The following is a 13,748-nucleotide window of genomic DNA, read 5'->3' on the forward strand; positions in this document are numbered from 1 at the left end:
GAAAAAGAAAATGTGTATGCATGAGAGGAAAATATCCCACATGAAATAGCCGAAAATTAAGTTCAAAAGAGAATGAGATGGAGTACAAAAATGAAGAAAATAGAAAAAGTGAATTTAAAAGCAATGAAATAAGAAAACTTGTTTGTCATGGAAGAAATTGCATCTTTTATTTAATTTAAAATCAACATATTTATTCACCCTTACAAAAGATCACATATTGCCCCGGGTATAGGCAAATAGGGATAGTTTGAATATTACTCTGAAATATATTTGTAAATCACAGGTAGTTCTTCCACCGACCAGTTGCTAAGCACAGACCCAGGTGGCAGTGGGCAGATTCTTGATCTATTTGTTTCTTCAGCATTTCCTGTGGTTATGACATTGATACTCAAATCCTTCAGAGCCACTTCCAAATCTGATGAGGTGGTCTCAAACACATAACCACCTGACTTAAAGGTGTCGTAAAGAGGTGGAAACACTATGGTTCCCGTTGGAATCATCTTCAGTTAACCTGACTATTCTTCTTTCTCGATTCTTTTGAATATACTTCCTCTTTTCTTTATGATTGGGCTAAAAACCAAGCCTGAAATTATCGAACTTGTATATTGGAAGGATTGGACTAATCCTTCCTTACAGTAGCTTTCCAAACCCTCTTCATGTCTTTGCACCTTATTCCAAGCTCTGCTTGATCTCTATCTTGGTGCACTCGAAAAGCCAAGGTTTAGAGATTTTCATTCCTTCAGCCACGAATATGGTGTTCATAAATTCCAAGGAGAGGAAAGAACATTCTACCGCCTCCTCATCTACCTCAATGTATAGAGCCTTCGTGGTCACACTTACCCCGATATCTTCCTCAGCGTTAGTAATCACCAGGGCTCTATCGATAACAAACTTGACTTTTTGATGCAGCGTGAATGGTACTGCACCAGCCTGATAAATCCAAGGCCTTCCCAAAAGACAGTTATAGGAAGACAAAATATCCATCACTAAAATCTCAACGTTGTAGGTGGTCAGTCCGATTATTAACGGCACCTCGATCTTACCAACTACCTCCCTCTTGGTCCCATCAAAGGCTCGGACAACGTTCTGGCAGGTTCTCATATGTGAGGTATTTATTGGCAGCCTTTTCAATGTGAATGAAGGCATCACGTTATCAATTAAAACACTTGGTAAAGTATTCCCCTTACAGTGGGTGATGATATATAATGCCTTAGTTCAGCCTCTTTCTCCAGATGAACATTCATCATCTGAAAATGAGATGAAATTATCAACTTGAATATTGTTTACCAGTGGATCCATATTGCTGACTGGTATGTTTTGTGGCACAAATGTCTAATTCAAGACTTTCAACAGTGCCTCTCGGTGTGCCTCTGAGTTCAATAACAGTGTCAGCATTGAGGTGTGTGTCGGTAGGTTATGTAGCTACTTTACAATGATGTATTCGTTGTGCTTCAAAAATTTAAGGAACTCTCTAACTTCTTCGTCCTTTATGGGCTCATTGATTGCCAGCACATCTTCTTTGAAGGGTTCAAGTGGTTTCTGCCCCACTTTGCTATCGTCTTCTATTGAAGTGCTCACCTGACATTCATACTTCCATGGCCTTGTCGATTATCCTTGTAGTGAAAAGGTCGGGGTGCTATGTTTACCACCTTTATTGTCATTACTGTTGTCTTTGCTTTAGGGGTAATTCTCAAAGGGCTACCCCTGCCGTATTTTCTTCCTGATGACTCTCTAGTAGTGCAAATGTCTAATTTGTAGAATCTTGAACTTCTTCATAAAACTCCAGCTCCTTCCTGTCCATCATGAGCTGGACTAAAATTTTGAATTCAGGGCAATCTTGCACCTCATGCCCTTCTTCGTTGTGGTAACAACAGTGGTTACCATTTTCATTCCTTGATGTATCTGATATGGTGCGAGAAGCTCTGCCTTTACCATTTGGCTCCATACCCAAGCTAAAGGAGATTTTACTTCCAAAACACTAGTTTTGACTCTCCTACCCTTCTCAATAGTGACTGCGTTAATCCTAGTCTCCTGATGATTAGGCAAGGGATTTTGTGCAACGTTTGGTGCTCCGGAGTTAAAATTGATCCAATTATTATTTCACATTTGTTGCACAAGCCTCTTAAATGCGAGACAATTTTCGATCATGTTCCCTGAAACATCGCCATGGTATTCGCAGTGAGCGTTATCATCATACCATATGGGGCAAGGCGGCTTCGTTGGTTCCATAGGGTAAGGTGATACCACATGAGTGTCAAAAAACTGTTGGTATAATTCTTTGTATGTCATGGGAATAGGATCGAATTGCTCTATTTCCCTTTCTTTCCTCAATTTTCTCTGATTTTGTTTAGAAGTACCTAACGATACAGCTACAATTGTTTTTGTACCTGAGATCGTAACACCTTTATTGGCGGTGTTGACATTGTTGATCTCTCTGTCTTTGTTCTTCATTGGAGGTTTATTGTTGGATTCCCCTCCCTCAATTTTAACTTGCTTTATGGCCAACTCAATCATCTCTCCGGCCATAACTAAGTATGAAAAGCTTCCTAATGTGATTACAACCAGGTGCCCAAAGTAAGGAGTCTTCAAGGTCTGAACAAAGAGCTTCCTAGTTTCATTTTCATCCAAATGTGGATGAACTTGCATAACCAAATCCCTCCATCTCTATGCATACTGTCGGAAACTTTTGTTATGTTTCTTATCCAAGCTTTGTAGTATAACTCGGTCTGGTGTCATATCGTTAATATGTTTGTATTGTTCCATGAAAGACTTATCCATATCCTTCCAGGTCTTGATATGAGATCGGTTCGGCTGATTATACTATCGGATAGCTGAACCGGATAGGCTCTCCTGGAAATAGTAGACCATGAGTTGGTCGTTTCCTATATACCCCGTCATTTTTTTATAGAACATCATGATGTGGGCTGAGGGGCAATTCCTTTCATCAAATTTATCAAATTCGGGGACTTTAAACTTTGGTGGAAACACCAAATATGAAACCAAACTAAGTTTTAATGCATCTACTCCGTAATAATCATAGTCCCCTTTGACCACCTTCATTTGGTCTTCCAGCATCTTAATCTTCTCTTCCATCTTCTTCTCCTTATCATCCTCATCAAAATGTTGTATGTGGTAATCATCTGGATTATTATCAAGGTTGGTTGCGGATGTATGTATCTTCACAGTAGATGCGACTTTCCCTTTGGTAGCAGATGAGTCCCCAGGTAAGATTCCAGGTGAAATAACCACATGTGGGGTCGGTGGTATAGTTACCCCATTAGACGAACCACCCCCGGGTGCACTGGTTTGATGTAAGTCGGATAACTTAGCCACAATCTGATCAACCAAGGACTCTTGGCTCTTTGTGATTGTATCCAAAGTACTCTGACTGTTCTGGTTTATTTTTTCTTCCAGCTCTCTTTGTAGCTTCAACATGTTCTCCTCATTTTGAGCGATTCTAGCCTCCATTTGTCTTTTCTTCATTCGGGTGTTATACGGATGATGTGTGTCTAGAGCTTGTGGAGGTAAACTCGGTGTTTGTTCTTTCTTCTGATGAGACATATTCTGTTAGTTAATATGAAAGTAAAAACATGGAAAATATAAAAAAAACATGGAAAATAAAATGGAAAGTATGATATGCATGATGTATGAAATTTAGAGGCATTGATCCAAAAATGTGTATGTTATTGTAAATAATTCGTATTTAAACAGAAGTGTTTTATATTTTAAAAGACAAAAATAATCTAAAGGTATATCTGGACTAAATCCTCTAGACCCCGAATAGCTTCTAATAGGTTGACAAGTCTTATTCCTTCATCTATCACTGGTTGGATGCCTTGTCGAACCACTCTAGCTTCTCTGGCTAAACCATCCAAGTGACGGGTTGCCTTCTGTACTTGATCCAGGAAATCACGGATGACTGCATCTCTAGCATTCACCCTTTCCTAAGCTTGCTCCCAACAAAAACGCCATTGTAACCCTCCGTCAAAGGGCACTATCTAAAGCTCGCTTGCTTGTTTCTTCAATCCGTCCACAATAACTTCTAATTCAGATAGGGCTTTACTATCATGTTCTTGCTGTTTCTGAAGAGATTTCTCTAAGTCAGCTACCTGGATTCTCAGACGCTTGTTCTAATGCTGACTATCTATCAAACGCCTCTGAGCAGTCTTTAACTGTTCTTTCAGAGTCTCTCTTTCATCATGCCCTTCGGACTTCCTCTTCAGGCTTCTAGCTTTGCCTTTCTAGTACTCAGAAGTCCTTTTCAGATTGAAGTTACCTTGGACTTGCTCTTAGTACCCTTTTCTCAAGTCCTCAAGCTCAAAAAGGACTTTCTTCTGTTCTTTCTCTAGCTTGTCTACCCTATCCTTCTGAGTATCGGCATCTAACTTCCACTGGTAACGTTCAACCTCAAGTTCCCTTACCCTCTATTTCATATCATTCTTTATAGCTTTAAATTCTTCCTTTTCTATTTCTAGCTCAGAAGGGATAGGCTTGAGATGTTCCTCCATGTTCTGAGTGTCCTCACAATCTGGCAGTAGGATGTTGTCGTTTTTTCTTAATCTTTGCCACTCCAAATAGTTAGGAGTAAGCATGTCTTTGGCAACCACGACATCCATTCAGAACATTTTCTTCCATGACTAGCTACTTCCTTGATTGTTTTCTTGTAGTTGTCACCATGGTACATAAATTCTTATATAGATAGTCCGTATATTGTTGGGACAAACTGACGTGCCCCATACTATCGAAGTGAAAAAGCGGAGAATATCCAACTCCTCCCCATAGTCCAAGTAGGGTCATAGTGTTTGAATCCCCACATCGGAAGAGAATATCACTGTAGGTCAACCAAGGAGCTTTCTAAGCAATATCTCAGTCCTGAAGATGAGTGAGGTAGAAAATACCTTCTTTATTAAGCTACGTGCAAAGCGAAAGAAGACGAGTGAGGTAGAAAATACCTTCTTTATTAACTTTTTCCTTTCGAAAATCACAAAAAGTTCCTTGCTTTCTCTTTCGGTTTTGCTTGTATTTTCGTGTGTTACATATGTGTGATGTTACATTATTTTATAGCCTTGACATTGGCTATTTTTAGAGTCTCGCTTTTTAGAGTTTAACTCAAACTAAAATACTCGTTCCCTTGTTTGTTGGTGAGTCCTCTAACATCACGTCATTAGAAAAATAGGGGCGAGGACCTTGCGGTGCTGAGAAGATGGGTGAGAAGCGGTTGGAGCAAAATGGGATTTAGGGTTCTGAAACCCTACCCGACTTGGTGGAAGCTTGGGTCGGTTTAAATTGGAGATTGGTTCGGGTTACTCCTTGGGCCACTGCTGTAACTGGGCTTTGGGCCTGCAACCTGTAACCAAATAAAATATATATATATATATATATAAATATTATAAATGTGTAAGATAAATAACGTCACATCAGTCAGGACAAAATGATGTGTTTACAGAGTGTAAATATGTAAAATTAAATTTGTAAAAAATATTATTAGTTTTAATATTTAATTTATTTAAAATTTTCTTATAATAAATTCAAAATGAATGTGTTTTGGATACATATTTTCTTTTATTTTTTAATTCGGTTCCAACGGTTTTCCATATGAAAAAACCGAAACCAAACCGAATTGTATATTTATTTTTTAAACCAAACCACAAATTAAAAAACCCAAATCAAACTTAATCGAATAATTTGGCTCGGATTGATTTTTCGATTTTCTCGTTTCGATCCTCAACCATAGTTTAATTCTTGTAATTTTCTTTTAATTGTGTACATTATTTTACCGTTATTTACACTCATTAAGTTATTAAATGTATTCTTATGTTATGCAAATAAAATTTAATTATAAATTAATTGAAAATTAAGTTTGATTTATTACCAATAATTGTGTTTTTAATTATATATTTTGAATAAAAAAGTATAACAAACTGAATTTAAGTGATAACAAATCAAATACTATAGTTTGAATACGTTTTTAATATTTTATTGTTATTTTTTGCTCAGCACTTTTTAAGGGTTGTGCTACCATCTAATTACTCTAAATCAAATATTGATTTTTTTTTTACAATTTGAAATTTTAAATCGATCCTACTAAATTTACTTCCTTACTATTTAAAAATTATATAAAAATTAAGGAAGAGGGTTTTTTTTTATAAAAATATATAATATTGGATAAGTATATTATGTTCGATGAGCATCGCTGACTGTCATTAACAATAAGTATAGTTGAGAATCATTAATTTAATTTATAAAATTTAAAATTTTAAAGGATTCAACATATAATTATAAATTAGTTAAAAAATTAAAGGTAAATTGTTTAAAATAAAATATTAATTACATTATTTTCCATGTTTTTTTAATAATAACTGGATCAAATATCAACCCCTAAATTAAAAAATCTTAAATATTTCTTCTTATTTAAGTTATTTACCTTTAATTTTTTAATTAATTTGTAATTATATGTTAAGCCCTTTGGTATTTTAAATTTTTATAAATTAAATTAATGGTACTCAACAGTGCTCATTGTTAGTGGTACTCATCGATACTCATCGAGCCTTATTAAATTTTCAAACAATATCAAACAAAAATATAAATTTATACATAACCCAGACCAAATCAAAAATAAACTTCAAAAGATTGAATCATAATCCAATTCATAATCAAATATTTTAAATACTTATTTTGATCATGAAAAATATTTTAGACATTTAGATAAAAAAAGATAACATATTTTAAATATTTATTTATAATATAAACATTATTTATTTATTTTGAACCACATCTTTGCTTTGCATAATGGGCAGCCTAATTGGGTCTCCTTTTTTGTGCCACAGATGGTCAAAATTGCCCCCTTTCACTTTATACTACACCATATGACAATAGCTCTACCATATATGAGCCAACCTTAATTTTTCAGCAAAACCAAATTATTTATTTAATTATCATCTAATTTTACTAAACCATTCCCAAATTTCCAAATTAAAAAAAGTATCAACTGTCACTGCAGAAAATAATTATCAATAAGGGTTCGATTAATCAGTGTCTTAAAAAATAAATTAAAGATTATTTAAATACTATTTTTGTTTACCAAATTTCTTTTATTGAATTAAAAAAATCACATTCTTTAAAATATCACTTTGTATACAATTATATTTTTTCTTAATAAAAGTTTATTAGCCGTCGGTGCTTATAAATACTAATAATTAATTCGAGATCCCTAAAAAGTAGAAGAGAAAAAGAGTTGAAAGCACTCAAAGTTTAATAAATCCCAAGGCAAATAGGCTAGTGCTGATTAAACAAAGCCTATAATATTTATGAACCAAACTTGGGATCCATGAACTATATAAGTAATCTGAGTTGCTTAAGGACTAATATATCCCTAGGTTTTCTATTTTATTTTCCTCAATATCATAATTTATTTAATCAACTAAACTATGGAATTCCACCAAATCCCACCCTCCACTTTTTTTTTTTACCTATATCCCCTTTCTTAGGTCAACTACTCATTTGATTTATTTACCATAATAGTTCTTAATTTTTTTATTAAGCTAAGTTGATTACAATATGTTCTAAATTTTCTCAACTATTTGACAATTAATACTCAATAACTTTGTTGCAGCCATTGGTGTTCGGACCCGTGACCTCTAAAAACAACAATGGTTTCTTTAATCACCAAGTTAAGTTAATTTATGTAATAGTTCTTAATTTTGAAATACGAGAAACAATAACAGATAATAAGTTTTGAATATTCATATTTATTAACCAATTGTCTATTGATATCTGATAATTCAATTGTATATATATAAATCACATAATGTTACGTATTAAAAGTTATAATAATTATTGATAACCGATTGATCTAGTGTAATGAGATACTAAATCCCTTAAGTAGAATTAGAGGTTTGAAATTCAACGTTGTAAATAATAGATTAAATATTGATAGTTAAACTACAAAATTATAATAAATATTTTTAGCTAATTATTAATTTATAATAATGTATTCATGATATAATTCATTAAGAAATATATAAGTTGGTTATACCTATCATACCCTCAATTATAAATTATTTATTAAACAAATTTTTATTTAATATATTAGCAATTCAAACATCTATATACAAAATACAATGCCAAACTTGTCAAAACTTAATTTATTAATAAGTAGCATAACTTAGCCTCATCATTAGTTTATCAAAGATACATTTTTATTAAAACCTGTCTCAATGGGATTATATAAACTAACCTGGGGAAATATGTGATAAACATTTTTTTCTATAATTCATTATTTAATTAACTTAAATTAAGTATTGTAATTTTTTTCATTTTGATTTATTTTTTTCAAAGAAAATATTAGAGTTTTGTGACCATGTTTATATTTAATATCTCATCCCCATTAAATCAAATAATAATGGGTTAATATAAGTTAAACTCCTTTGATTTTTCTTATATAAACCCGACGTCCAATTCCCCACTTTTCCTTCGCCAAGAACTCTCCATATATATCCAGCAAAGCTCCCTAAAATCCAAGCCTTCAACTTCTTCATTTCCTTCATCTAAAAAGAAGAGCCTTCAAGAATCACATAAGAAGGAAATGGAGTTTTCAAAAATAATCGTCGTCACCATAGCTCTAACCTTTGCCATCACAATGGCGGTGGCAGATCAGTCGCCATTGCCGTCCACAAGAGTGAGCCGTTTCCTTCAAGCTGCAAACCCCAGAGCGGTGCAGCATTGCCGGAAAAATGGCGAGGTTTGCACCGTCCAAGGCAGTGCCACCTCGACTTGCTGCGGCAACAAGTGCATGGACTTGGCAACGGACGACAACAACTGCGGGGCGTGCAACATGAAGTGCAAGTACAGGGAGGTTTGTTGCCGAGGAGAGTGCGTCGACATCGCCTACGATAAACGGAATTGCGGCGCTTGCAATCACCGGTGCCAACCCGGCGAGTTTTGCGTTTATGGAATGTGTAACTACGCGTGATTTAAATGAACGATTTTAAATCCACGAGCTATATAAGTTCTTTTAAGGTTGGAGAAACCACGTTTGAGGTTGTTTTTGAAGATCATTTATATAAATAATATAAAGTTTGTTATTGTTTGTTTGATTTAGAGAAGAAAATACAATTGTTTTTATGAATACATCAGGGTTTCAAATCGCAGTCGCGGTCACGTTTTCGGTCATTTCGAGTTTATCGTGATTGTGGCCGTCACGGGTGCTATTGCAGGTGTAGCGGATAACTCGGACTGCTGCGAAACCGCTATTTCACGACCGTTATCACGTTTTCAGACTGTGATTTAAAACCCTACACTCTTTCTATTCCATGTTAGGGTACACCTGAAAATTTTAGGGTAAATTACATATTTTGTAACAGAACTTTACTCTCTCTCCTATTTCACTCACTTTACTTTAATTCTTTTCAATTTCCTCACTAAACTTAATACATTAGAGTTTTTTTATGACTCAGTCATTAAATAGTTAACGACGTTAAAATGAGTTATTATATATAGATGCAAAACGACATCGTTTTGATGAAATTTTTGATTTTTTAAAAACGGTGTCATTTTTAAAGTCGTTAACTATTTAATGATGGAGTGAGCAAATATGAGAGATTGCAAATTCAGTGACAAAAAAACTCAATGTATTAAGTTTAGTGAGAAAATTGAAAACTTTTAAAGTTCACTGAGCAAAATGAGTGAGAGTAAAGTTCAATTATGAAATTTAGTTAGTCTATAGTTAGTTTAGAATTACTTTTAAAAAAGAGTTTTTTGGACTATAAATATTTTTAAAATTATAAAATAATGTTAAATATATAAATTTTAGAAATAATATATTTGAAAAAGTAATTTTTAATCCAAATGCAAAAATTATAAAATGATTATTCATTTAAAATGTATTCTAATAGTTATACGTGACATATCATTTTACCTTTATATTTTTTTATTTTAATAAAATAAATAATTATATATTTAAAATTATTTTTTTATTAAGCCAAGGTGATTACAAAGTAGAATTCTTTCTAAATACTCTCAATCATTTAACAATGAACGCTCAATCACCCCGCTGTAGTCATTGGTACTCGAACGGAGGTAAGTTGGCTCGTGCAAATTATTTTAAACTATACATAATCCACGTTAATTGAACATGAAATTCAACATTTACATTATTTTAAAATTAACTTATATAAAAATAATAAAAATGTGTACAACTACTTAAATTTTATGCTAATATGAATAAACCTTAAATTATACGCACCACTATAAATATAACTGCATGAGATGGGAATTTTGATAATGGTAATATGTTCTCATAACGGGTGATAATTATTTGATGCATTGTTCGTAAAAAACAGTCTACAAATATCTTTGAGAGTATCCTTTGTGGATCTTTACTAACGATTGCTGGTGTCTCATTTTTGCAGCTTGAAAGTTATCCTTCCATAAACCTCAATTCATATGGTTTCTAACCTTTTTTTAACTTTGATTTTTGTTTAATTGGGATAATTATAATTTTAATATTTATTATCGTTCGTTAGCGATTATTATTTTTCTTATTCTTTTTCATATTATGTTTTTTATTGTTCTTTTTTCTCTTGATTTTTTTTTACTTTTAAATAAGAATTTATCTTTGTGCTTTGTTCCTGTGGCACATTCCTTATAGCTTTCAGTATGCTTTATTGCATACCTCTGTGGTCGTGCTCACATAAAGATTCTTACGATATTTTTTTACTTGTTTTGTCGGTGGTCACGTATTGTTAGATCCCCTATTTGGTAAATAGTTGTTTGCCAATATAATCAGAATTGTGCAACAAAAAGTCTGCCAAATTGTTTGGTTCGCTCACCACTCCTTTATTATTTCGTAAAACATCTTGTTCAATAGATATAATGGATTTTATGAAGGTTATTGAGTTCGTTTGATGTTGAATATCATTCTCAATGAAATGTTTCATTTTTCTTTGTATCTTTGAGTTTAATAATTTTGTTTATGTATAAGTTTTTTTTTTGGTGGATATTATCTCTAATTTTTTATTTAAATTAAGTTATAATTTTGAATGCTTCTATTATTTTTATTAATAAAATTCAATTATTGTCGTTAAAGAAAACCTCTGTTCATAACATTATCCCTTACTAGTGACAGTAGGGTGTTAAAAAATACCCGATCTGTCAACCTGCTGACCCGAACCTAAAAAACCAGGTAATTCTCTAAAAAAAATATTAGACTGGACCAGGTACCCGACCCATAATTTTTTCAGGTAGTCGTGTCGGGTCTAAGACGAAATTTTTTTATAATCAGGTACTCGACCCAACCCGATAGTTTTAATATATATATATATTATTAGTTTAAATTATATTTTTATTTTAGGTTCTTAATATTTTTACATTAAAATTTAATTTATATCCCTAAATTTTTCTTATATTTGTATTATGTACTTTTAAGTTTTAAAATTTTCAAATAAGTTTTTTTTTTAAATTTTTCAATATGAGATTCAAAAAAATCACGATCGATATTGATATTTTTAATATTTTGTAACACCCTAGATTAGTACGACACACAGTCGACCAAAACAGGGTACTACACGAAACCACCAAAGTGGGTGACCAATATTTTTCTTACTTTCTCTAACTTTAAAACGACCATTGTAATAATATAAAAACACCCATAAAATATGTTTAAAACTTTACACTGGGGATCTCCAAATAATATAAAATATTTACATACAAAAATAATTATATACCAACTCTTAATTGAATCTGCGACTCAACTTTACATCAAGGTTTATAAATATACATGCCCTTCAAAATGTTGAGACGTACTCTGATCTACTCTGGTCTGGACCTCGATCACTCTAAGAATGCTCCTCAACTACTCCACCTAATCTGCGTAAGGAAATAAATTCCAAACATTGAGCTAACTAGCTTAGTGTCACACTAACAACTATACCATACTAACTATATATCACTGAAAGGCTCAAGCTATCAAGTTTATTGATCTTCTTTAGTGAGTATACTTGTATACTCACTCTTTACTCTATGGTAGACATCATGGTACGGCTGAGGATTCTGCATCTCGAAGCTCACACACTGATAACCGTCGTTTTGTTATCAAACTAATTCCTGGCTCCTTAATAAATAAAAAGGAAAAGGTAATATAGAGAAGCAGGGTCGATCCACAGGGACTGTGGTGTTTCTGATTTAATAAAACTCTTTCTTGATTTTAGAAGAAGATGGAATTCCAGATGAAGTTGAAAAAATATATTAAAATAAAATAAATAATAAAAAAGAAAAAATAATATAATAATATAATAATAAATATTAATAGTAATAAATATAAAAGGGAGATTTTTAAAAGTTATTTTTAAAATAAAAAATAAGAATTAAATTAAATAAATAAATAAATAAAAGAGGTTGAGATAAAGAAAACTTATAGTGAAAGCAGTGTCAGACTTCAGTTTCGTCTCAAATTCCTCAGATCATCGAAACTAATTTTTTACTTCAAGATTCACGTCGGTTACTGCAAGAACAATTCTTTGCTGCCAACTCGGATTGTGTCGTTTTAATAACAACTGATTCCGATCTCAGTTTCCTCTTAGCAAACAATTTTGCTAAGTGTGTTCTTGGGAAGTTGAATATGCTTCAATAAGCAAATCATTCTTCAAACGTTAACCATAACAATATCCGAACCAATGTCGAAATCATTTTGATTTAAAAAGTAAGCTCAGAAAACAGAGAGAAAATCCGAAACGATTTAAGTACCTTACAATTCTCACGTTTGGAATTGATCCTTCGCTTTAGTCTTCGGCTTGAAAGAAAATTAGCTAAGCATGACCAAACTCATACTTAGCATAATTGAAAGTACGCGAAAAATAGAGAGAAAACTAGAGAGAAAAAGAAGATTTTATTCTTAGATGAGAGAAATATATTTCTAGGCTCACACTTAGAGGGTATTTATAGCCTTCAAATTCCTAAAAATAAGCTAAAACATCTTAAATCCTAATTAAAACACTTAAAACTATTTAAAATAAAATACCTAAAAGAATAATATAATATTCTAAATCCTAATTAAAATACTAAAACCTATTTAAACTAAAATACCTAAAACAAATATAAAATATAAAAATAATATCCTAAAACTTAATTAAAATACTAAAACCTATTTAAACTAAAATACAAAGATAAAATATAACGTTTAAAATATTATCCTAAACTTGAGTTTAATCCAAATCCGAATTCCAGCCAGCTTTGATTCTGAAAATAAAAAATCTGTAGAATTGTGTCATTTTTGTGCAATTTCCAGAATCTTACGTCTTGTACAGAAAATGAATTAAAATGAACAAATAAGCCACAAAAATCAATGATTAAAAAGTAATTTAAAAGTAAAATATTAACTAAAATAAGCACTTATCAAATTCCTCAACGCTTGTCCTCAAGCATTCCTCAATTAACATATCAAAATCATAAGTTGTCATCTTCAAATTTCAATTTATTCCTCAAACTTCTAATCGAATTAAGTTCATGACATTTGCCGAATTCAAGTTACAATCAAGCAAATATAAAACCAAGAAAATTTAAAGTAAGCAAGATATCACAATTAATTGCCAACTTCAATGAAACATGACTCAATACCTCACAAAGATTCACACATATCCGCTCAAAGTGTTTGGGGTAAATGAAGTCACTCAAACCGAAACTAACCAAAATATTACCATAGGCTTGGAATCCAATCAAGTTTTCACTATGAAAAATGAACATAATGCAATATT

At 32.2% G+C, this 13,748-nt stretch overlaps 1 protein-coding gene across 1 annotated transcript; it reads left to right on the top strand.

Annotated features, from left to right (window-relative positions):
- Positions 1-8,584: 8,584 nt before the first annotated feature.
- Positions 8,585-8,971, top strand: LOC120143475 (stigma-specific STIG1-like protein 1). The gene has a single exon (XM_039157785.1). The coding sequence runs from the start codon at positions 8,585-8,587 to the stop codon at positions 8,969-8,971; it is 387 nt and encodes a 128-aa protein (XP_039013716.1).
- The last annotated feature ends 4,777 nt before the right edge of the window (positions 8,972-13,748 follow it).

Source organism: Hibiscus syriacus, unplaced genomic scaffold (genome assembly GCF_006381635.1).
Source record: "Hibiscus syriacus cultivar Baekdansim isolate YM2019G1 unplaced genomic scaffold, ASM638163v2 tig00110848_pilon, whole genome shotgun sequence".
Lineage (NCBI taxonomy): Eukaryota > Viridiplantae > Streptophyta > Magnoliopsida > Malvales > Malvaceae > Hibiscus > Hibiscus syriacus.

Bases quoted from the DNA above. Each gene is read 5' to 3' on its own strand.
- LOC120143475 (XM_039157785.1), top strand. From the start codon at position 8,585: ATGGAGTTTTCAAAAATAATCGTCGTCACCATAGCTCTAACCTTTGCC.